The sequence below is a fragment of the Xenopus laevis genome, chromosome 8L (genome assembly GCF_017654675.1).
Source record: "Xenopus laevis strain J_2021 chromosome 8L, Xenopus_laevis_v10.1, whole genome shotgun sequence".
NCBI classification, from domain to species: Eukaryota; Metazoa; Chordata; class Amphibia; order Anura; family Pipidae; genus Xenopus; species Xenopus laevis.
In genome coordinates this window covers 122,850,663-122,876,673 of record NC_054385.1, presented here as the reverse complement: position 1 = coordinate 122,876,673, position 26,011 = coordinate 122,850,663, and the positions used below count along the sequence as shown (strand labels likewise).

The 26,011-nt window shown below is 41.1% G+C and overlaps 1 protein-coding gene across 2 annotated transcripts in view; it reads right to left on the bottom strand.

The window, feature by feature from the left end:
- Nucleotides 1-1,353: 1,353 nt before the first annotated feature.
- pear1.L (platelet endothelial aggregation receptor 1 L homeolog) overlaps nt 1,354-26,011 on the bottom strand; it is a 70,167-nt gene continuing 45,509 nt past the window's right edge. Inside the window, exons 7-24 of one of the 2 annotated variants that reach the window (XM_041573536.1) lie at nt 24,170-24,287; nt 22,543-22,679; nt 20,417-20,629; nt 19,364-19,538; nt 19,025-19,145; nt 17,701-17,864; nt 17,348-17,450; nt 15,018-15,164; nt 13,629-13,757; nt 13,101-13,229; nt 10,922-11,050; nt 9,102-9,230; nt 8,510-8,728; nt 6,283-6,401; nt 4,897-5,032; nt 4,721-4,777; nt 3,035-3,247; nt 1,354-2,171 (exon numbers count right to left, since the gene is read on the bottom strand). In XM_041573536.1, coding sequence (XP_041429470.1) covers nt 2,008-2,171; nt 3,035-3,247; nt 4,721-4,777; nt 4,897-5,032; nt 6,283-6,401; nt 8,510-8,728; nt 9,102-9,230; nt 10,922-11,050; nt 13,101-13,229; nt 13,629-13,757; nt 15,018-15,164; nt 17,348-17,450; nt 17,701-17,864; nt 19,025-19,145; nt 19,364-19,538; nt 20,417-20,629; nt 22,543-22,679; nt 24,170-24,287 — 2,602 coding nt within the window. In that variant the 3' untranslated portion in view covers nt 1,354-2,007. Of the gene's footprint in view, nt 2,175-3,034; nt 3,248-4,720; nt 4,778-4,896; nt 5,033-6,282; nt 6,402-8,509; nt 8,729-9,101; nt 9,231-10,921; nt 11,051-13,100; nt 13,230-13,628; nt 13,758-15,017; nt 15,165-17,347; nt 17,451-17,700; nt 17,865-19,024; nt 19,146-19,363; nt 19,539-20,416; nt 20,630-22,542; nt 22,680-24,169; nt 24,288-26,011 lie in introns of both variants that reach the window. The other variant, XM_041573535.1, reaches the window with a different exon arrangement.

Sequence of the window (26,011 nt, the reverse complement as noted above, 5' to 3'; positions counted from 1 at the left end):
TAGCCCCATTTCAGATTTCAAAATTGAATATAAAAAAATCTGTTTGCTCTTTTGAGAAATGGATTTCAGTGCAGAATTCTGCTGGAGCAGCACTATTAACTGATTCATTTTGAAATTTTTTTTTCCCCATGACAGTATCCCTTTAAAGTCTGACCATGAAGTGGGCAGGGCAGGGATGCAGTGGAGGCGGGGATAGGGGGACAGGCCTATCAGATCCAGGAGGGTTGGCTGGTATATGAGCATGCATTTAGGCAGATTGGGATTTTAATGGGGTAGATTTGCTAGGGACGAGGGTTTACAAATGTACAAGTACAATCTACAGGTTTTTTCTTTAGAAAATTTGGATAAAATGTCTATTGGAAATGGCCTTCCCATAATTCAGAGCTTTCTGGATAACAGATCCCATTTTAGCTGGCTGTTTTCAGCTAATCCAGGGAAACTGGCTGGGTGGCTGCTGCTTCATGTAAGTAAGTTAGAGCATTAAAACTCCATTGACAGAACAACTTCATTTTACAGCTGTTATTTTTAATAAAAAACAAAAACCATGGCATTGGAAACAAATCAGATATAGTGCAAATCTTATGTACAAATCATCTCAAAACCACAGTCTTTTCTGTGAAATCTCCACTACAGACTTGTGGAAATACATTCTGTCCAATCAGAGACTGAAACAGTCCTATTTGAGTTTGGTGGCAAAACAAGAAGAAAATGAAAAAAAGACCTTTTCAACTTTTCGATTGGTCTTTTTATAGTTTTTAAATGATTCTTCTGACTCTTTCCAGCTTTCAAATGAGTTTCACTGACCCCATCTAAAAAACAAATGCTCTGTAAAGCTACAAATGTATTGTTATTGCTTATAAATTTTTGAGATTTAGAGGAGGAGGTGGGACATGATTATCATTTTTGGGAGTGGCTAACAGGCTTGTTCTGGGCAGGGCTAGGGTAGAGCAAATATTTATAGGGCTTGTTTTCACATACACCTTGTACATGTTCATCACCTTTAATTAAAGCAAGAGTCCTGGTCAAGCTCAAGTGGCTTCTAATATCTGTATAGTCATTTGAATGGGGTGCTATTTTCATAGATTAAAACATTTAGTGAATCATGTGACAAGTGAAATCATTAAGCGCTGATTATAACTGATGACATCACTTAGCACCATTTATAAAAAATAACTTCTGTTCATTATATAGAGAATAAAGTACCCCCTATTGTAAAATATAAGGATATTATAAGTCACGAGTACTTTTATACAGCTCATGGAACTCCAAGGTTACTTCTAATATCCTCATATTTTCCAGCAAGGGGTACTTTATTTATTATAATACACAAGTTTTAGTGAGTCATGTGACAAAAATGACATCACTACTCATCATTTAGAACTGATGACATCACTAGTCACCGTATCATTTACAGGATATTCATGGATCTTGTGTATTATATAAAGGGTACAAAATCTGTGGCTCATGTATCCCTAACCCTCCATAAAATGAAGACTTAGTTGTCCATGTGGCATTGTTGGAGAAAACAGAAGAAACCTTAAAAAGGCCCACAATCCATTGGCTGGATATCATTGGATCATTGGCTGCTGAGAAAGCCCTGTTTGAAAGAACAACGTAGGATTGGTTGACATGTAGAGTCAAGCACAGTGGTCTTTAGAAGGCAGTTTCTGTATATGTTGAAGTCTACTGGACTATTGTAAGAAATATTCACAACAAAGGTGTTTCTGTCCATTCACATTGAAACTGGACTTTAAATCCAGAAGGGCCGTCCCCCATCTAGTGTTGTAACAGCCCTGATGAGTGCTGCATGTAAACAGATGGTGGGAAAACTCTATAGAGTCCCACCGAGAAATTCATGCTTTGGAGGAACAAATAACCGGACACTTCCAGAAGGCAACTGCAAAGCTCTTCAGTCTTATTGAAGTCTTAATGATATTATATATATATATACGGCAGTTCTACCAATTGGTCCAGTTGAAGACTCTCCACCTGCTGCAAGAAGGTGCCTCATCGGTTTTGTTGCTTTGCTGGGGGCGATGGAGGATATTGCCGTACCGGTGGCATGTCATAATGACTGGGAATGTGACTGTTTTTTGGTGAATCATAATGGTTAGTTGGTGGCGCGTTGTTCTGACGGATAGTGGTGACACCCTCTGCCCCTAGAGGGAATTCTTCTGGAAAACAAAACAGATAAATATTAATATGAAATCTCCAACTTGGTCAATAACACATTGACACATTGATACAAAATGCTTCTGTTAACTGATGGATAGAGCGAGGGTCCCCAACCTTTTTTCCCATGAGCCGCATTCACATGTAAAAAGAGTCGCGAGCAACACAAGCATGAAAATAGTTCTGGAGGATGACAAAAAGGGCTGTGATTGGCTATTTGATAACCTTTATGTGGACTGGCAGCCTGCAGGAGGCTCTGTTTGGCAGTACACCTGGTTTTTATGCAACTAAAACTTGCCTCCAAACCAAGAATTCAAAAATAAGCACCTGCTTTGAAACCACTGGGAGCAACATCCAAGAGGTTGGCGAGCAACATGTTGCTCACGAGCCACTGGTTGGGGGCCACTAGAGATCTATACTATCTAGACTTACCATGCCACTTCTTCTTCCACCGAGTAATGTGAGATGTACCATAAAGCTCCTCTGAGCTTGTGATGTCAACAACATTTGCTCCAGTTATATGTTATTTTCCTAAATAGGTCCACTGGGACAATTGCATCAAAGTATTAAAAAACATTACAAAAAAATCCCCTTATAGCGCCTAACGCTTTTCATGCTTACCTAGCAAAATTGCTAGGTAAGCATGAAACGCATTAAGCGCTATAAGGGAATTTTTTCTAATGTTTTTTTAATACTTTGATGCAATAAACTCCATTTTTTAACTTGAAAGCATGCCTTGGAGAATTATTTAAGTAAATATGGTTGTACCTCTGTTTGGTCACTAGAGGACTCCGGCATGCTCAAGACTAATGTTTATTGGCCTCCACTTCCAAGTTGATTAATATACCACTGAGACAATTACCTTCCTCCATAAGATCCTGCTGGTACTGGGCATCTTCGTCGAAGAGTCCAATTTCCGCGTAAGACATTTCTCTATGGACAGGAGACTTCATCTCCATGTAGCTGCCTTCAGTCAGCTTCCCCGGCAGCATTGGGAAGTCTTTGATGGTGGCGTAGGGATTCTCGCTGTTCAGAGAGCTGGAGCTGGTGCTCAGGCCGGAGTCTTTCACGTAATCTGGATCGGTCACAGAAACGTATAGCTGTTTAGATGCATTTAATGGGGTTGTTCAGACTAAAATTAACTTTTATTATGGTGGAAACAAATTTCAGTTGGTCTTTTATTGGTTTGGGAATCGGTATCACTACTCTGATGTCATGGAAGCAATATGGAGTAAGGCATTGACTGTAATAACTTACAGTTTTGTCTGTAATAAAGAAGCAAGGCATTTACTATTGTGATCAAGAAAGAAGACATAGGGGATAATAAGGTCTTAAAGGGATTCTGTCATGATTTTTATTATGTCGTTTTTTTTTATTTCTAAATTACACTGTTTACACTGCAAATAATTAACTCTACAATATAAAATTTCATTCCTAAACCAGCAAGTGTATCTTTTTTTAATTGTAATATTGGTGTGTAGGTGCATCTCAGGTCATTTTGTCTGTTCATGTGCTTTCAGAAAGAGCCAGCACTTTAGGATGGAACTGCTTTCTGTCAGGCTGTTGTTTCTCCTACTCAATGTTACTGAATGTGTCACAGTGGGACCTGGATTTTACTATTGAGTGCAGTTCTTAGATCTACCAGGGAGCTGTTATCTTGTGGTAGGGAGCTGTTATCTGGTTACCTTCCCATTGTTCTGTTGTTAGACTGCTGGGTGGGGGGGAAAGGAGGGTCTGATATCACTCCAACTTGCAGTTCAGCACAAGTCACATGACTGGGGGCAGCTGGGAAACTGACAATATGTCAGATTTCAAATTTAAATATATAAAAATCTGTTTGCTTTTTTGAGAAACGGATTTCAGTGCAGAATTCTGCTGGAGCAGTACTATTAACTGATGCATTTTGCTTTTTTTTTTCTCTTGACAGTATCCCTTTAAGTTTGCTACTTGTCTAGTAACATAGCAACCAATAAGCAGGTAGGATTTACTGGGCAGCTGTTTGAAAACAAATATCTGATTAGTTGCAATGGGTTATTAGATGTGGGCAAACTTCTTGTTATATTACCCCGCTAGTATGAATGATATGCTTATTTGCACCAATACAGTGACCCATAGAGACCAATCAGCAATTAACAACATTCAGTTAAACCAGTTTTTTTCTGCCAGCTCCTTTATAGATTAGGAACCTACAGGCAGACTCTATGGTCCTTGGAAGTCAGGTGCTTCACTACAAGTGCCCCAGATGTAAAGGTTAATGTAGTAGGAATATTAAAAGAAAATATATTTACAACCCCCCTCTCAGCAATCTGTCTCTCTACATGCAGCTTTGTGTCAGTGTCGGTTATTTTAAAAGACCGTTTGCTCTAATACACTGTCTAGGAATAGGGAGCAAACACCAATTTAGAAGGTTCCAAATACAAAATTCCAGATACAGGGAGTTCACACGTGGGAAGCCATATCAGTTTACTGCCCCTGATGGCAGTCACTCTAATATTTCAGCAGGAATCCCTTCCGCCATACTTGTTATTGTCTGTACTTGTGTACTCACAATTTGCTTTATTATAGTACACACCAACGCTGTAACTTCTATCGATCCGGTGCCCTCCTGCAATGAGAAGTCAGAGAGCTCTTACCTAAAGCCCCATAGAGCATAACAATACATACATGTATCCATGTCCCCAAGAATACATATTAAACATAATAAATGGAATACAATGGGCTTACCCAAATCTCTTGAGTTCAATGGTACGCCATGTTGTTTCCAGTCAGCCGGCAGCGTGGAGTTGTAATCAGTCCCGTAGCCTCCAATACGCTCCCTTTCTGTGTGTTTCACTTTAGGGAAATGCCCTTTACCCGCCATCTGCAAATGAACCATTTTCTGATCAGCACAAGCTGAGAGAGCTAATACCACACACAACTTGTATATTTAAATGGGTTGTTTGCCTTTAAAGGAAAACTAAACTCTAAACATGAATATGGCTAAAAATACCATATTTTATATAGTGAACTTATTGCACGAGGCTAAAGTTTCAGCTTGTCAATAGCAGCAATGATCCAGGACTTCAAACTTGTCACAGGGGGTCACCATCTTGGAAAGTGTCTGTGACACTCACATGCTCAGTGGGCTCTGATTGGCTGTTGAGAAGCTAAGCTTAGGGCTCGTCACTAATTATCCAGCAGAAAATGAGCTTCCCCTGTAATATAAGCTGATGCTACAGGTTTGCTGATTATTAAATTCTGATGCTAATTGCACTGGTTTCTGTGCTGCCATGTAGTAATTATCTGTATTAATTACTAATCAGCCTTATATTGTGACATTTCTATTCTATGTGTACTGTATATTGTGAGTGGGTCCCTAAGCTCAGTAAGTGACAGCAGCACAGAGCATGTGCAGTGAATCAGCAGAAAAGAAGATGGGGAACTACTGGGGCATCTTTGGAGACACAGATCTTTACTGCTAAAGGGCTGTGGTTGCCTTGGGCTGGTACAGAAGCACAAAACATAATGTACAACATTTCTACCTACTTTAGTTAGGCTTTAGTTCTCCTTTAAATGACCTGTTAATATGGCGTAGAGAGGGATATTCTAAGACAATTTGCTTTTGGCTTTCAAGTTTTATTATTTGTGGTTTTTGCATTATTTAGCTTTTCATCCAGCAGCTCTCCAGTTTTCAATTTCAGAAGCCTGGTTGCTAGTATGCAAATTATCCTAGCAACCATGCGTTGATTTGAATAAAAGACTAGAATATGAATAGGGAGAGGCCTGATTAGTAATAAAAAGTAGCAATAACTACATTTGGAGCCCTACAGAGCATTTGTGTTTGTTGCCAGGGTCCCACCTGCGTTAGCGACCAGGCAGTGGTTTAAGTAGCAGACTGGAAGATAAATAACAGAGAACAATAACAATCTGTCTTCATAAGAAATCTTTACGACTGGTCCTTTTTGAGGTGGGAGAGAGTGGCACAGGCAACTATCAAAGGTAAGCAAACAAAAGCTGATTCATAAAGGTGGCTATAGACGCACAGATAATATCGTACAAAGTGAATTTTCTTCGATATTCGGTGGGAGACGAGACAATATCAGCAGAATACCACAAACCCCCCCCCCTTACCTTTACTGAACTGGGTCTCTCTGGCTTATTGGGAACAGGAGGTGGGCAGGGGCCGCACTGGGACAGTGTATGGTAGCTCGGGTTGGAATAATAATGCAGATATCCAACTGGGGGAACATCTACACAAAACAGACAGAAATAGAATGTATATATATATATATATATATATATATATATATATATATATATATATATATATATATATATATATATATATTTTAACTTTGTATTTATTGAAGTTTTACACATAGTTACATTATGTATTTCTCTTTTGCATCACATTACATTGAATAAAGATCATTTCTGTTGTTTTTTGTTGTTTTTAACAATTATAGGGGGATAAAGAATAAGGGGGTGATGTAGGGTGGGTGGAGGTTTTGGTGGTTGAGGCTTTATCTAGACAAAGAATTTATATTTTATATGAAAAAAAGAGAATAAAAGATGTTACTCCCCTCTTTACTCAATCAGCCTGTCATTTTGTGTGGCCTCAGATTCACTTTTTTTACATTCACATATTACTCCACCTTATTAATCAGTATGTGAATGAAATCTTTTGGGGATTTGTTTCTGTAAAATCTGTAATTCTCATTCCTATTCACTCATGTATTATAAGGGATAATGTACCCCCTACTGTAAATGATAAGGATATTAGAAGTCACTGAGGGGTTGTTCTGTGACCAGGATGAGTTATACAGGGAACTCTGAGTATCACTCATGTATTATAAGGTATAATGTACCCCCTACTGTAAATGATAAGGATATTAGAAGTCACTGAGGGGTTGTTCTGTGACCATATAAAGGCACAAGGCTGCAGGCTGAGTTATACAGGGAACTCTGACCATCACTCACATATTATAAGGTATAATGTACCCCCTACTGTAAATGATAAGGATATTAGAAGTCACTGAGGGGTTGTTCTGTGACCATATAAAGGCACAAGGCTGTGGGCTGATTTATAAAGGGAACTCTGACCATCACTCATGTATTATAAGGTATAACGTACCCCCTACTGTAAATGATAAGGATATTAGAAGTCACTGAGGGGGTTCTGTGACTATATAAAGGCACAAGGCTGCAGGGTGACTTATACAGGGTACTCTGTATTATAAGGGATAATGTACCCCCTACTGTAAATGATAAGGATATTAGAAGTCACTGAGGGGTTGTTCTGTGACCAGGATGAGTTATACAGGGAACTCTGAGTATCACTCATGTATTATAAGGTATAATGTACCCCCTACTGTAAATGATAAGGATATTAGAAGTCACTGAGGGGTTGTTCTGTGACCATATAAAGGCACAAGGCTGCAGGCTGAGTTATACAGGGAACTCTGACCATCACTCACATATTATAAGGTATAATGTACCCCCTACTGTAAATGATAAGGATATTAGAAGTCACTGAGGGGTTGTTCTGTGACCATATAAAGGCACAAGGCTGTGGGCTGATTTATAAAGGGAACTCTGACCATCACTCATGTATTATAAGGTATAACGTACCCCCTACTGTAAATGATAAGGATATTAGAAGTCACTGAGGGGGTTCTGTGACTATATAAAGGCACAAGGCTGCAGGGTGACTTATACAGGGTACTCTGTATTATAAGGGATAATGTACCCCCTACTGAAAATGATAAGGATATTAGAAGTCACTGAGGGGTTGTTCTGTGACCATATAAAGGCACAAGGCTGCAGGCTGAGTTATACAGGGAACTCTGACCATCACTCACATATTATAAGGTATAATGTACCCCCTACTGTAAATGATAAGGATATTAGAAGTCACTGAGGGGTTGTTCTGTGACCATATAAAGGCACAAGGCTGCAGGCTGAGTTATACAGGGAACTCTGAGTATCACTCATGTATTATAAGGGATAATGTACCCCCTACTGTAAATGATAAGGATATTAGAAGTCACTGAGGGGTTGTTCTGTGACCATATAAAGGCACAAGGCTGCAGGCTGAGTTATACAGGGAACTCTGAGTATCACTCATGTATTATAAGGGATAATGTACCCCCTACTGTAAATGATAAGGATATTAGAAGTCACTGAGGGGTTGCTCTGTGACCATATAAAGGCACAAGGCTGCAGGCTGAGTTATACAGGGAACTCTGAGTATCACTGATGTATTTTAAGGGATAATGTACCCCCTACTGTAAATGATAAGGATAATACAAGTCACTGAAGGGTTCTGTGAGAATATAAGGTTTTGGTTGTACAATACCTGGTACTTCATACACTGAACTGGCTGGCCTCGTGGGTGTGTAGGCGACAGTCAGACTGCGGGTCACTTTATCTTTGTGCCAGTGTCTGTAGTAGAGGAAGAAGCCAATCAGCACCACCACCAGGATTGCCAGGGCAACAATGCCAATTATGGGGCCTATGGAATCTGTGGCTGCAGGTGAATTTGGCACCATTGTAAATGGAACCTCCACATTGAGGGCTGTACGGAAAAAGAACAATGCAGAGGAATTTTTAGGTTTTTTTTGCTTTTTAAGTCATATAAGGGCTGTTGTATTTGAAATGTTTTATATTTAAATTGTTACCGAGCCTTTAATTATTAAACTTTTTTTTATATTAAATCAGTACAGAAAAAGAGTTTAATGGCCCAGTGAAAATAACCATTAACGTAACTAGAGGGGGGCGGGCCCTGGTGCGTGACTCGCAGCCGGGCCCCACCCACCCCCTCCGTACTCGTATTTTCGGCCCGCATTTCAGCGGCGCGGGCTGCTGGGGGGCCCTGAGGGGGTGCGGCCCATGGCCCTCACACCCCCTGCTCCCCCGGTAGTTCCGCCACTGAAAATAACTTTACCCACCTTTATCACAGTGTATTCCGGACCAGCCAGCTTCACATTGGCAGTACCCGGTGACATGGTGACACGTGGCGTTATTGAGACACTCGCAGACCTGGTGACATTTCAGTCCGTACGTTCGGTCAGGGCACTCTGTGGGAGGTAAGATAATAGAGCATTATACCTAAAGCCTGTAGATCAGAGTCCACTGGTGGCTATGGGGCGTTTTAGGGCATTTTTCCATCACATATATATATATATATATATATATATATATATATATATATATATATATATATATATTTATAAATAGTAATTATAGATACATATTTGCTTGTGGGTTGGACTTTGTATTCTCCATTGTTTTGTGATGTGGTTTGTGTGATGTTGATCATCTATCCTTTTAAAAAGGGTACAAGTTCTTGTCACATGTTCCACGGGGCAGCACGTGGTTGGTGCTCATTCAAAAGTGTAGACTAAACCGTCCATGATGGCACCTACAGGATTTACACCATACCAATCAATTGAAATCAGAAAGTAGGTTTATTGATCTGAGATTTCGGTCCCACACCCCAAACACGAACCTGTCATCGGTTATAATAGGAGCTACGGCCTCATGTTTTTATATGAGCAGGGAACTCCTCAGTAACTTATAATATCCTTATATATTACAAGAGGGGGGACTTTATTCACTATATATATTATTTACTGTGAGTTTGATCTCTATGAACTTTTTTCTACATTATTGTAGCAGCTGGGGGTAGGAAGAGTGTGTGTGGGTCTGTAATGTGCAGATAGTAGGGAAGCACTGAATCCAGGATTCGGTTCGGGATTCGGCCTTTGTCTGTAGGGTTTGGTGAATTCCTAGCAGATAGAGGAGCAAAATATTGAAAACGGCACAAAAGACAGCAGTCTGGGAATGCTATAGGTCTAGTAACCCAAAGCAACCAATTAGTTATTTGCTTTTGAAGGGATCTGGTAAATTAGCCATCCTTAATAATATTGGCAGGCAAATCCCCAGTGTTATAGACACCTAAATGGGTCCTAATGGGGGACCTATTTCATTATTCTGCCTTAAGCCATGCCTCTTTGTGTTCTCCCAGTGTACAGTAGATGGCACTGTGCTATAGTATAAAGGTCTGAGTAACCATGTGCTCTGGGTCCATTGCTTTAGCCCCTACCAAGCAGGCAGGAAGGGAATGGGTAGTGGAACCTAGGTACATTAGGCCTAGTAAAGGATAAACTATACTCTGTAATAGGTCACTCTAGGAGTGACAGACAGGTTATTTAGCTGAGCAGCCTAAGGCTCCAACGAGGAGAGTCAGAGGGATTAAGATTCCGTGTACTAATTGCCCAGAAGTAGGGACTAAGTGTACAGACTTCGGGATGTAGAGATTCCCCAGGGTTCCACTTCTGCTGCTGTAACTCCTTGCCTACAGGGACTAAGCTGATCATTGGTGCTTGTGAGTATATGCTATCCTCTATGCTCTTTGTTCTTGATGATTCCTATGAAATCCTAAATGGATTATTCTGTTGAATAAACTCTGTTCTCTGGTTAAGCATAAAGAACGACTGGTGCCCAATCATTGTGCATAGCACTTTGTTACAGTTGCACTACACCCTGTATCCACACCGTTGCGAGGGCTTACACCTGAGAGAAAGGTCTCATCCGGAGCACAAATATATATATGGCTAAGCTCTTAGTACAGACAGTGCCACTCATTTTACTATAGCGCTACACTTTCAAACAGCAGACTGGATGCTTGTGTTCTTACATCAACCTTATTTAGTTTTCTTAAACCATACATGTCAGTCTAACGTTCCCTCAATCACCCTTCACCTACTGGTTTCACAGAGGGCCCCATGATATCCAGGCAGGCAGGAACATTTGCCAGTCATGTGGTTGCACTCGGCTCCGTTCTGACACCTGCACTTGTGGATGCAGTTCTCTCCATAGGACCCCAGGGGGCAGACTGTCCACAGCCAAACAGAAAGGAACATTAACAAAGTGAGATCAGTGATAAACTTGAAAATTTCATTCAAATAAACAACCAACGTCTTTGGGGGGGTCGATGGTATCACATCCATGGAAGGCTCAGACAATATTTAATACAGGTATGAGATCTGTTATCCAGAAAGCTCCTAATTACAGAAAGGCCATCTCCCATAGACTTCATTTTATCCAAATAATCAAAAGTTTTAAAAATGATTTCCTTTTTCTGTGTAATAATAAAACAGTAGCTTGTACTTGATCCCAACTAAGATATAATTAATCCTTATTGGTAGCAAAACCAGCCTATTGGGTTTATTTAGGGGCAGATTTATCAAAGGTCGAGGTGAATTTTCGAATTAAAAAAAAAAAATCGAATTTTGAGCTATTTTTTGTGTACTTCGACTAGGGAATAGTCCAAATTTGAAAATTCGAATTTGAAAAAAAATTAGAATATTGAAATTTATCATGTACTGTCTCGTTAAAAATTCAACTTTGACCATTCACCATCTAAAACCTGCTGAATTGCTGTTTTAGCCTATGGGGGACCTCCTAGAACCAATTTGGAGTCAATTGGTGGAGTTTGAAAAATCTAAGTTTTTTGGGAAAAACTTCAAATCGAATTTGATCAAATGTGCTATTCCTTCATTTCGAACTATTCGAATTTGGCCGAATACGGACCTATTCGATCTAAAACTGACCTATTTAACCAAAAACTTCGACTTGATTTCAGTTGGTCTTTTTGAATTCTAATTTTCAAAGTTTTTTCAATTCGAAATTCGGCCCTTGATAAATATGCCCCATTTTCTAGCAGACTTTAGGAGGCATATTTATCAAGGGTCAAATTTCAAATTCATGTGAGTTTTTTTAAACTCCTTTAAATTCGACTTGGCGAAATTTATTAATAAAATCGAATTATTAAAGTCAAATTTCGAATTCATGTGAGTTTTTTTAAACTCCTTTAAATTCGACTTGGCAAAATGTATTAATAAAATCTAATTATTAAAACTCGGACGAATATAAACGACCCGAAAACTCCAATTAAATTTGATTCGAATTGAATCAAATTCAATTCAAGTATTTTCTCTAAAATAAATTGATCCCTGGACTTCTCCCATTGACTTAAACAGCAATTCCGCAGGTTTTAGGTGGCAAATAGTCAAATTCGAATTCAAAGGGCCAGAGTATAATAAATCTTGAAAAGCAAATTCAAATTTTTTAAGAAAACGCAAATCGAGTTTGGATAATTCCCTAGTCAAATTTGACAGTTTTTCAATTCAACCCTAAATACATCTGCCCCTAAGTGTGACGATCCAAAGTACAGAAAGATTCATTATCCGGAAACCCCAGGTCCTGAGCATTCTGGATAACAGGTCCCATACCTGTATGGATTATGATCAACTTGATCAACTTGATCAACGTAGCCTATAGAGTTGAACAGACTTGATCGGTCAGTTGAACAGAATATTTAAAAATAACCAATCAAGTGAAGAAATCGTCCCGCGTTCATTTGTATTTTTTTGGTTTTTTTTAATAGAACTGTGGGATTCCTGTTTTTTTAAATCAAGCAAGACCATGTCCAAGATGGTGGGAAGCAGGATAGAAAGATAAAGGTAAGCTTTTAATATACTGGATCCAAGTTTTGTTTTAATTATAGGAACAGAGAACAATGATTAATACAGGTATGGAACCTGTTATCCAGAATGCTTGGGACCTAGGGTTTTCCAAATAACAGATCTTTCCATAATTTGGATATTTATACCTTCTGCTAGAAAACCATGTAAACATTAAATAAACCCAATAGTCTGGTTTTGCTTCCAATAAGGATTAATTATATCTTAGTTGGGATCAAGTACAAGCTACTGTTTTATTATTACAGAGAAAAATAAATCGGTTTTAAAAATTTGTTTATTTGGCTATAATGGAGTCTATGGGAGACAGCCTGTCTGTAATTCGGAGCTTTCTGGATAATGGGTTTCCGGATAACATATACCATAACTTTTCCTGATAGGATTTTATGCTTGTTACTATACCTTCCGAGCAAGTTTTCCCAGTCCATCCAATGGGACAAATGCAGGTGCCATCAGTGGGGCTGCAGTGTCCTCCATGTTGGCAGTTGCAAATACTGGCACAGTTCTTACCCCAGAAACCAAACGCACAAGCTACAACACATAATTAGAAAATGAAGTTAAAATGAATCCGTTGCCCTCTGGCTTTTGATGAACGAGTTAGGGCGGCCTTTAATTGTGTGCACTTTTTGGAAAGTGTGTCATGCATGGGATATTAAACAAAAAATTAGTAGTCTGGCAGAGCTTTAGGGTAAGGGCACACGGGCAGATTCGGGGAGATTAGTTGCCCCGGTCAGTAAGAGACTTCGGAAAACGAAGCGCCGCGAGTGCCATCCCGCTGGCTATTTTTCATTACAGCCAGCGGGACGGTAGGGGCAGGCAGTTCGGGGAGATTGTCGCCCCGAAGAAGAGGCAATTTATCTCCAGGGCGGCTAATCTCCCCGAATCTGCCCATGTGTCCTTACCCTTAATGTAGAAACAAGAAAGCCTTACGCTCTGAGCAGTCGTTGCCTTTCCAACCAGGGAAACATTTGCACGAGCCATCGATGTGGTTACACGTGGAGTGATTGGAGCACTTGCAGGTGAGTACACACCTCTTCCCGTAGCGTCCATGGGTGCAAACTGTAGTGAAAGAAAACAATAATGTGACCACAGGTGTTTGGCTCATGCTGTACCTTTGATTCCTTATCTACACAAAACCAACATTCCCTTGTGCCTGATGAAAAGGGACCGGGGCCTTTATGCTTATTTGGAAAGTCCGTCTCTACATTCAGTCATGTGTATGATGGTCTAGTTTAGTGGTTGTCTGTTTGGGATTCATACACACTGGACACACTACTGTTAGTCTAGGGCAGGGATCCCCAACCTTTTGAACCCATGAGCAACATTCAGAAGTAAAAGGAGTTGGGGAGCAACACTAGCATGTAAAATGTTCTTGGGGTGCCAAGTATATGCTGTAATTGGCCATTTGGTAGCCCCTATGTGGATTGTCAACCTACAATGAGACTCTGTTTGGCAGTGCACCTGGTTTTTATACAACCAAAACCTCCAAGTCTGGAATTCAAAAATAAGCACCTGCTTTGAGGCCACTGGGAGCAACATCCAAGGGGTTGGAGACCATCATGTTGCTCACAAGCTACTGGTTGGGGATCACTTGTCTAAAGGAAAGTGATACAGATGTACTTGTAGCCTATCAGAAGATCGTCAAGAGTTTGTGGAAGACCAGTTAGAGTAGTGGCAGATGGAAGATTAGTCGCCCAGCTACAAATCTTCTCTTCTTCGGGCAACTAATCTCCCCAAATGCTGGCAAGAATACAAATCGCCAGCAGGATGGCATATGAATCGCTTCGGATTTCCGAAGTCGTCCGAAGTTTCCTCATGAGGCAACTTCAGGGGATGTTGGAAATACGAATCGATTCGTATGCCATCACTCTGGTGACTTGTATTCTTGCCGGCATTTGGGGAGATTAGTAGCTCAAAATAGGGAAGATTTGTTGCTGGGCGTCTAATCTCCCAATCTGCCACCATCTGCAACAATCTAATCTTATTTGCATAGGATCAAAGACTTTTGTGATTTCCTCATTTGAAGTCCAAAATTTGGTCATGGTACCCCCTTAGTTCATAACAAGATTACAGACATGAAAATATTGCTGTATTGGCCATTCAATTATAATCCCAACAATATCTAGAACAGCAAAGAAGCATTCAACTCAATTTCATCCAAATTGACCCCTGCCTGTTTGGAAGCCATTGCATTAAGCCATACTGTCAATCCTACGGTGAATAATCTTGTTTCTATAAAAATGTATAGGGCTTTTACAAGCCACGGTTGTTGAATGAGTTTGAGCATGCTTGGTCCATACAACAGGCATCTTATCTTACTATTGTCGCAGTCCGGGCCCTGGAAACCAGCGGCACATGTACAGGATCCATCCTTTGGGGAGCAGTTGGCTCCATTTTTACAGTCGCAGGACATGTTGCAGTTCCTTCCCCAAAATCCTTCCTGGCAGCTCTGTTTACAGTCTGGACCTATGGGATGAACAACACCAGGGTAACTAGTAAAATAGGTTGTCTTTCCTTTGTCATGGGGGGTTTTGTAGTCACTGAATAACCCCAACCCCCTTTACAGTCTTGCCTACTACCAAATTGGAATGTAATTGGATGATCATGGAGCAGATAGATCTGTCTTTTTGTTTTGTAGCAGTTGTGACTATAAAGAGTTTATGGGGCAGATTTATCAAGGGTTGAATTTCGAATTTTAAAACTCCCATAAACTCTCATGAACTCGAAATTCAACCACTGGAAGTCGGGTGAATAGGATCGGCCCAAAAACTCAAATCAAATTCAATTTGAGTTTTTCAAACTCGATTCGAGTTTTTTTCTGCCCAAAAATTTGAATGTCAGGAAGGCTGCAAACAAGTCCAAATTGACCCCAGGACGTCTTCCATAGGCTGAAACAGCAATTCGGCAGGTTTAAGGTGGCAAATAGTCAAATTTGAGTTCTTAAATGGCCAGTGTATGATAAGTCTCGAAAATTGAATTCGATTTTTTTTTAAAAAACTTGAATCCAATTTAAACAATTCCCTAGTTGAATTTGACAGTTTTGGCCATAAAAAACTCGAAAATTCAAATTTTCACTTCGACCCTTGATTAATCTGCTCATATGAGATTGTAGCAGAGTTTAGGAAATCGGTTGTGTATGGAAGGGAACTTTGGGAGTTAAGCTGGCCATAGACGTGCAGATATAGCCTAATATCGGACCAACGATCGTGCATTGTAATCTCCTAATATACCACTAACCATGCAGATCAAATAAAGTAGCAAAATAACAAATCAGGCAATGTTCTGTCACTGACAGCAATCGTATGAAATAGACAAATCGAGAAATAGAAGTGACAGTCACCCATTGATACATGCAGAGATATTGGGGCAAATTCACTATGCGCCTAACGCTAGCGTCAATTCGCTAGCGTTGGCCATTTTCGTTACTTCGCAAATTCACTAAGGGACGCTGGCGTAACTTCGCTAGTGTAACTTCGCACCCTTACGCCTGACGTGCATTGTTCTGAACGCTACCTGTTACGCTAGACTTCCTTCGCCACCTCAGACCAGGCGAAGCGCAATAGAGTAGATAGGGATTTCTTCAAAAAAAGTTAAACATTTTTCTAAGTCCCAAAAAACGCTGGCGTTTTTTCTATATTATGGGTGATAGGCTGAAAAAGATCGAAAAAATTTTTGGGGCTCCCCTCCTTCCCCCCTACATTTCCTAACTCATGGCACCTTAACTAAACAGTGGGCACATGTGTAGGGCAAAGTAAACATTTTATTTGATGTTTTGAAGGTTTCCCAGGCATTTGTAGTGCTGCTATATACTCGCCGTATGCAAATTAACCATCGCTAGCGTAACTTCGCTTCGCTTAGCGAATCAACGCTAGAGCAACTTTGCAACCTTACGCTACCCCTGAGTGCAACTTCGGATTTTAGTGAATTTGCAAGGCGCTTGCGAAACTACGCCTGGCGAAGTGCAGCAAAGTTATGCCTGGCGCAACTACGAATCTTAGTGTATGTCCCACATTATCATTAGCTGACAGAAATTTTCTGAAATAAAAGAAACTACTGATTGATGCAATTGGTTCTCCAGAGTGATATTATCTATGAAGTTGAACCCTGTACACTTGGTAACAGAGGATCACTTCATCCAAACAGTGCTTATAACTTCAAATCGAGGATTTGTACCACTGTGTCTTTGAGTCTGTAGCCAGCTTTACTGATCAGTACAGGTATAGGATCCGTTATCCGGAAACCCATTATCCAGAAAGCTCCGAATTACGAAAAATCTCCCATAGGCTCCATTTTATCCAAATAATCCAATTTTTTAAAAACGATTTCCTTTTTCTCTGTAATAATGAAACAGTAGCTTGTACTTGATCCCAACTAAGATATAATTAATCCTTATTGGAAGCAAAACCAGCCTATTGGGTTTATTTAATGTTTACATGAATTTTTAGTAGACTTAAGGTTTGAAGACCCAAACTACAGAAAGATCCATTATCCGGAAAAGCCCCAGGTCCCGAGCATTCTGGATAACAGGTCCCATACCTGTATTTGGAAAGTACCGCTAACCTAGGATATAATCATTCTTTTTGCTTTTTATGATTTGCCATTGAGTAGAACACAACACCATGGCATTGCCTATATATATCGCCACTAACCAGTCCATCCTGGTAAGCATCGGCACTGCCCGGTGATGGGGTCACATTTATCTGAATTCTCACATTCACATTGTTGCCTACACCCAGGACCAAAGGTTCCATCCTGAAAAAGTAGAAAAAAAAGTACAGTAAATAGTAGTAATAATTTATTCTAAAGCAACCAGTTATTGTTCTATGGTGTGTTGGCCAATCATTATTAAAAATTGTGGAACGTAGGCTTTGGTCTACCCAACAATAACTTCATAGTAGTTCATAATAGTTCAAAGCCTCTTGCTGCATGGCATTATTATGTAGACACCTGCCTGTCCAACATGTTATTCCAGAGACTTTTCACATGTATGAACGCTACTTACCTTACACGGTTGTTCACATTTGTCACCATACCACCCTGAGGTGCAGGAGCAGAGACCGCTGATGGGGCTGCAGGAAGCACTGTTGGTGCACTCACATGTTCTGTTGCAGTTATAACCCCATGTTCCTTTGGGGCAGGGTAAGGAACAATCCCCTTTTTGCCAGCCTATATGGGGAACAATACTATTAGTAATGCACTTGAGCATGATAAACTGTACATCCAACATGGTTTCTTTGCAATATATCCAACAAAGAATATAAGTTTGCTGCAGGCAAAGACCATAACATATCGACCCAGTACAGTCCAGGTACTTCTGGGCATTTTATTTTCATTGGGTAACCCACAGGCTTAGAATTACTGCACTAGTACATGCTAGGAATGCAGTTTAGTACAGTTTAAAGGGATTAATTTAACCAGATTACAGCTCCCTGGTAGATATAAGAACAGAATTTAAAATCCAGGTCCCACTGCAACTCCTTCAATTACATTGAGCAGGAAAAATAACAGCCTGCCAGAAAGCAGTTCCATAGTGCAGCACTGGCTCTTTCTGAAAGCACATGACCAGACAAAATGACCTGAGATGCACCTACACACCGATATTATAACTAACAAAAATACACTTGTTGGTTCAGGAATTAAATTTTATATTGTTGAGTCATGGTTTTTATTAGGGATGCGCCAAATCCACTAGTTTCCATATGCAAAATAGGGTTGGGAAGGGGGAAACATATTTTACTTCCTTGTTTCATCACGCAATTTCCCTCCCACCCCTAATTTGCATATTCAAATTAGGATTCGGATTGGCCGGGCAGAAGGATTCAGCCGAATCTGAATCCTGCTGAAAAAGGTTGAATCCTGGCCGAATCCCGAACAGAATCCTGGATTCGGTGCATCCCTAGTTTTTATGGTGTCATTGTCTTTCTAAATTACACTTTTAATACTGCAAATAATTCACTCGACAATATCAAATTGAATTCCTGACCCAACAAGTGTATTTTTGTTAGTTATAATATTGGTGTGAAGGTGCATCTCAGGTCATTTTGTCTGGTCATGTGCTTTCAGAAAGAGCCAGTGCTGCACTATGGAACTGCTTTCTGGCAGGCTAATGTTTCTCCTACTCAATGTAATTAAAAGAGTCGCAGTGGGACATGTATTTTATGTTCTGTTCTTATATCTACCAGGGAGCTGTTATCTGGTTACCTTCCCATTGTTCTGGCGCTGGGGGGAAAAGGGAGGGGGTGATATCACTCCAACTTGCAGTACAGCAGTAAAGAGTGACTGAAGTTTATCACATGACTGGGGGCACCAGTTAGCTTAGTGCATACCTTCCTTACACACACAGGAGCCGTCAATAGGCGAGCAGGCCAGGGAGTTCTTGCATCCACACTGCTGAGAGCATTTGGCCCCATACGTTTCCATTGGGCAATAACTGGAGCACTGGGGTCCCTGTGGAAAGAGAGTAGTTTGCCAAAGATTACAGACAAACCAGCTCACTGGAACATGACTTCTTATTACAGCCACATTTTTGAGACTTTACATGCTGGGCTTATAAAAGAGACTGACTTACCCAACCGTATACAGATCCAGTCAATCCAGAATAAGGTATAGTGGAACATTAAATTCCTTCCTGGCTGGTGAATTGAACTGTCATAATAAAGACTTACCGTGAAGCCTGGAGCACAGATGCAGTCCCCCGTCTCGCTGTCGCAAGATCCACCATTCAGACAGACACACGGCTCTTGGCAGTTGGTTCCAAAATAGCCATGGGGGCAAGTCTCATTGCAGTAAAGCCCAGCCCAGCCTGGTTTGCACACACACTCCCCACTCATTGGGTGGCAGCTGAGAAGAGATAAACCCAGAATTAAATAGACTCATTTTAGCCAAGCACGACCCAGCTTATGGTTCGCCAAGGCAGATCCTTAGATTTATAAAATATGTATTAATTATGGCTCAAAAATACTATAAAATGGCAGACCACATGCTTAGATATATGTCTCCTGCCAGCTGCCACCAATGTTTAAAACCATAGTATAGTTACTTGCAGTACTATGTGCCACCTGTTAAAGGAGAACTAAAGCCTAACTAAAGAAGTAGGTAGAAATGTTGTACATTATGTTTTGTGCTTCTGTACCAGCCCAAGGCAACCACAGCCCTTTAGCAGTAAAGATCTGTGTCTCCAAAGATGCCCCAGTAGCTCCCCATCTTCTTTTCTGCTGATTCACTGCACATGCTCTGTGCTGCTGTCACTTACTGAGCTTAGGGACCCACTCACAATATACAGTACACATAGAATAGAAATGTCACAATATAAGGCTGATTAGTAATTAATACAGATAATTACTACATGGCAGCACAGAAACCAGTGCAATTAGCATCAGAATTTAATAATCAGCAAACCTGTAGCATCAGCTTATATTACAGGGGAAGCTCATTTTCTGCTGGATAATTAGTGACGAGCCCTAAGCTTAGCTTCTCAACAGCCAATCAGAGCCCACTGAGCATGTGAGTGTCACAGACACTTTCCAAGATGGTGACCCCCTGTGACAAGTTTGAAGTCCTGGATCATTGCTGCTATTGACAAGCTGAAACTTTAGCCTCGTGCAATAAGTTCAGTATGTAAAATATGGCATTTTTAACCATATTCATTTTTAGGGTTAAACCATCTTTATATAGGCAGCAATAGAATAGAGCCACTATTAGTTTGTGCTTGAACATACCTCTGGGAGTGCATAGGGTCACACAGACAACGAAGGTTGCAGGGCATTCCATACAAGCCAGGGGGGCACATTCGCTCCTCACAAGTCACCCCTTGGAATCCGTGCTCACATAGGCAGGCCCCATTAATGTGGTAGCACCGCACTGCGTTAATACAGTCACATTTCTCACCGCAGTCCTTCCCATATTTTCCAATAGGACATTCTTCTCTGCAGCTTGGGAAAGAAAGCGGGAGAAAAGTCAGGATCAGAATGTGGGAGCTGCTCTGTAGCTCTCCGTTACAGAAACATCATCACTAATGGTGCTTAGGTGGTGTAGAATATGGTTCCCAGCCTAGAAGCTGGACCACTAGAGGGGTCTGGGAGACTGGGGGGTCACGGTGAGATTTGTAGAGAACTTGGATAAGTGATGTTCTCACACCTAGAGCCATGGGACCTGGAACACCTAATTCTCATGCATCAAAGAAAGATCAGAGTTCATGGAATGATCATGGAGTAGGACAGATAGACGTTTGGATAATGTAGGAACGTGCACTGCAGGATGTTCATGCTCAACAGAAAGCAGAAGAGCATTTTGAGTAGATTTCCCAGTTGCTTCCACTGCCAATGTTTGTGCTACTGGTGACATAGACAACCTATCCCTTGTGCTGGAGTTATTGTTGTGGCCGAGCCACGAAAAGGCATGTGTTTGTACGCAATAAAAATATGATCCCATTGTGTAGATATTGGCTTTGGTTCTTTAGTGGGACATTTGCAGCTGGTGACCCCCTGATCTCTGCACTGCTAATATTTTCCAAAAGATATTTTGGTCTGCAACGTGTGAGAAGCATTGTGCCTTTTTTATTATTGAAAAATATTTAGAACCATTAGTTGAGCTGCTAGAGAGACCTCAGGAAACACTAGGGATGCAGCGAATCCAGGATTCAATTCAGTTCAGCATTTTTTTTTCCAGGGATTTGTTGAACCGTTATGTCATGTGACTTTAAAGCTTTCGACAACAGAATGTGACAATATTTGTCCACAGATGATACAATTTGATTCATTCTTCTTTTTCATTTGAATATGCAAAATAGGCTTCTAATTTGGTTTGTTTACAAGTAAATCTGTGGGGGATTCTGTATTAGTCTACAGCGTCGGACTGGGGGGTCTGGGCCCACTGGGGCTGCCACTTCAGGGGCCCACACACTTCCCTGACCTCCCCCTGCGACCCGCATGGGGCCCTGACCCCCCCCCCGCTACCTGCATGGGCCCCACTACAAATTCCCCTCTGTCCTTCAGAAGGAGCTGAAAGCACAAAGGGTCCCACTAGGGCTGGGGGTCCTCCAGGCCCAGTCTGACCCTGTTTGTCTGAATGCAAAAATGAATCATTTGGTGCCTCCCTATGAAAATTGGGCATATTTAGAAAAGAAGTGAAAGGGACAATTGTTGGTTTTCAGACCAAGTACATTGAGGTAGGTGCCCATTTAAAGTACAATAGTCTCTCAAGCTGTGAAACGAAATGTGAAATAATATCATTAAAAGGGTGGTTCACCTTTAAATTAACTTTTAGTATGTCACAGAGTGCCCTATCCCTAGCAACAATGCAATTGGTTTTAATTAGTTATTTTTTATAGTTTTTTCTAATCTTGCAGGGCCGGATTTCAGCTCCAGGGAGCTCAGGCGCACCGGAGCACTGCGGAGCTGCGTGCTTCGTCACAAATCCGGGCCTGCTAATATGTCTTTTTACAGCTTTCAAATGGGGGTCGCTGACCCTGGCAGCCAAAATCTATTGCTTTCTAAGGCTATATGTTTATTGTTATTGTTAATTTTTATTAATTATCTTTCTATGCAGGCTCACCCCTATTCATATTTTGGTCTCTAGTCTCTGCCTGGTTTGCTAGGGTAATTATCAAGTTGCCGAAATACCAAACTGGAGAGCTGCTAAACAAAAACCTAAGTAACTGAAAAACCATAAATTGTCTCAGTATATCAATATCTCCATCATACTAAAAGTTAATTTAAAGGTGAACAACCCCTTTAATGCCCTAATGTTTGTAAAAAGAAATCTAAACACAAATGTTTTCAGTATCAAGCTGCATTCCTATACAGATATACAGTAACTTGAGTTTCATTGATATTACTCTACTTACTGATCACCAGTGTAGCCCTCAGAGCACAAGCAGTGCCCAGTTTTTGGATCACATTGGCCGCTATTGTGGCAAAGACACTCCTGCTTGCAGTTCCGTCCATAGTAGCCTTCTGGGCAAGGAATGGAGCAGATAGAGCCCTGTTGGAGGAATGAATTGCAAAGTAAAGACCAGCTTGAAGGCTGTAATGTTTGATATTTAAGACCATATCTTGGACTTCATTTATTAAGTGTGAGCAAGGTGTAACATTCAGGGCAGTCGTCTATGCTGTGAACTTAGTATAACAAGATTGTCAGTAACAAGGCCCAGGAGGAACAATCAGTGCACATTTCTCCATCCAGTACTTCATCTGTAAACCACACCTCCATTTTTTTTAGATTTCATCCATAATAATACAAAATATTTGCAGTCACAGCCATGCCGAGATCTAGCTTGTGAACCTATTTCTATGCAGATTTATATGGGGCAAATTCTCTAAAGTGCAAAGTAGCTAACGCTGATTTTGCCAATTTACTAAGGGTCCCTGGCGTCAATTCGCTAGCGAAGTAGATAGATTCTAGCGGTACTTCGCTACCTAACGCCATGCGAAGTTGAACTCTGCCGAAGGGACGTAACTAAGCTAATTCATTAAAATGCGGATTTTTCTGAACGTTACCTCTTTCGCCAGAGTTTACTTCACCAGCTCAGACCAGCCGAAGTGCAATAGAGTAGATAGGAGTTTGTTCAGAAATAGTCGAAAATTATATAAGTCCCAAAAAACGCTGGTGTCTTTTACTTTTTACAGGGTGATAGGCTGAAAAAATCCTTCCCCCTATATTTCCTAATATATGCAGTGTCGGACTGGCCCGGCGGGAAACTGGGAAAAAACCCGGTGGGCCCCGACCCTCGTGGGCCCCCGCCGGGCCAGAACCCTTCTCTATATATTTCGAATCGTGGGAAAAAAAAAATTTTCTGGCGATGCGCAGCGCCGCCAGCGCATTCATGCCGAACGGCGCGGTTGCGCATGCGCGCCGAACGCCGCTGTTGCGCATGCGCGCCGAACGGCGCTCTTGCGCATGCGCGCCAAGCGGCGGTGTTGCTGGCCCGACGCATTTTGGTAGGGGTGCAGGGGGCCGGAGGGGGGCCCCTGGACAGCAGTCCCGGGGGGCCCCGGGCCCCCCAGTCCGACCCTGAATATATGGCACATAAACTATATAGTGGGCACATGTGTAGGCCAATACTATACCTCAATTTTATCTTATTAAGTTTCCCTGGGCTTGTGTAGTGTAATGTAGTTGCTGCAACATATACGTCCATTGTACTTTAACTTCACGCCGTATGCTAATTAGGCATGGCTAGCGTAACTTCGAATTTCTTATCATATTATCGTTAGTGCAACTTCTCTAGCTTTCGGAACCCTGGAAGCAACTTCGGATTTTCGTGAATTAGCAATGTCCTGGCGAATCTATGCCTGGCGAAGTGTTGTGATGTCAGCGAAGCCGTCGCTGGCGCAATTTGGGAGGTAAGTAAATTTGCCTATGCAGTGGGCATTGTCACTTGTGCTGGTTGGATCTACATGGAGTACACTCCTTCTGTACTGTATGATCTGCATGCTTATCTTGATCCGGTTAGGCTTTAATAAAGTACCTACCATCCATCCCGGTGGGCAGCTGCACTCGCTTGAGCTCTGGTTACAGATGCCCCCACTCTGGCACAAGCAGTGGTCTGAGCAGTTGGCCGGCTGGACCTCTGTACATCGTTTTTCACAGCTGAAAGTAGAGAAGATAGTATACAATTTTTACTGCAGTCTGCATAATTGGGTACACTGCTTCCTTATATGCCACTTTTTAACATGCCTTAAAATAAAGCTTAAAGGAACAGTAACACCAAATTTTTAAAGTAATTCATGTATAATGTACTATTGCCCTGCACTGGTAAAAAAATGTTTTGTTGGTTTCAGAAAGACTACTATAGATTATATAAATAAGCTGCTGTGTAGCCATGAGAGCAGCCATGTTTACATAGCAGATAACAGATAAGCTCTGTAGAAGTTTTCTACTATTTAACCTGTGCCTTTTCTCCTTTTTCAGATTGAATGGCTGCCCCCATGGCTACACAGCAGCTTGTTTAAATAAACTATAGTAGTACTTATCTGTTATCTACTGTGTATCCTGTGGTTGAATGGCTGCCCCCATGGCTACACAGCAGCTTGTTTAAATAAACTATAGTAGTACTTATCTGTTATCTACTGTGTATCCTGTGCTTGAATGGCTGCCCCCATGGCTTCACAGCAGCTTGTTTAAATAAACTATAGTAGTACTTATCTGTTATATACTGTGTAGCCTGTGCTTGAATGGCTGCCCCCATGGCTACACAGCAGCTTGTTTATATAAACTATAGTAGTACTTATCTGTTATCTACTGTGTATCCTGTGCTTGAATGGCTGCCCCCATGGCTACACAGCAACTTGTTTATATGAATTATAGTAGTGTTTCTGAAGCAAACACACCAGTTTTACAAGTGCAGCGCAGCAATACATTATATTTTAATTAGGGATGCACCGAATCCAGGATTCGGTTCGGGATTTGGCCAGGATTCAGATTCGGCCAAATCCTTCTGCACAGCGGAACCGAATCCGAATCCTAGTTTGCATTAGGATTAGGATTTGCGTGACTTTTTGTCACAAAACAAGAAAGTAAAAAATGTTTTCCCCTTCCCACCCCTAATTTGCATATGAAAATTCGGATTCGGTTCGGTATTTGGCCGAATCTTTCGTGAAGGATTCGGGGGTCCGGAACATTTACTGTTCCTTTAAATGTTCATAGGGTTTACTTGCCCTTTTCTATAAAAGTGGGTGTGGCAGCCAGCCATTCCCTTCTCCCAGCAGCATTTGTTCTTGCCACACAGTGTTCAGGTCGGACTGGCAATCTGTGGTTTCTGGCAAATGCCAGAGGGGCTGCTGTAAGGTGCCATAGACAGTCACTATTAAGTGGGCTTGTGGGGGGGGGGGTATTTGTGCCTCTGTGTACTTGAAATGCCAGGGCCCATTTTTATTTCCCATTCCAGACCTCCTTCAGGGGTGGAGGATTATGGATCAGCTATAGGGCTCTTGCATGCTGGTGCCTTTTCTGAGCTTTCCCTTTATTGCATTGCCGCACATTGGTACTTCACAGAGAAGGCACCTGTAGACATGAGCCTGTAGTCTGTAACCAGTATTAGTGAAAGTAGTTAAGAAATGACATGTATACTATGTATATCACTTGCCCCAATATGTTTATTATACATAACAATTAGATTAAAGGAAACTATACCCCCTGAACAATGTAGGTCTCTATATAAATATATTGCATAAAACAGCTCATATGTAAAACCCTGCTTCATGTAAATTTTTCATAATAATATACTTTTTAGTAGTATGTGCCATTGGGTAATCATAAATAGAAAATTGCCATTTTAAAAGATAAGGGCCGCCCCCTGGGATCGTATGATTTAC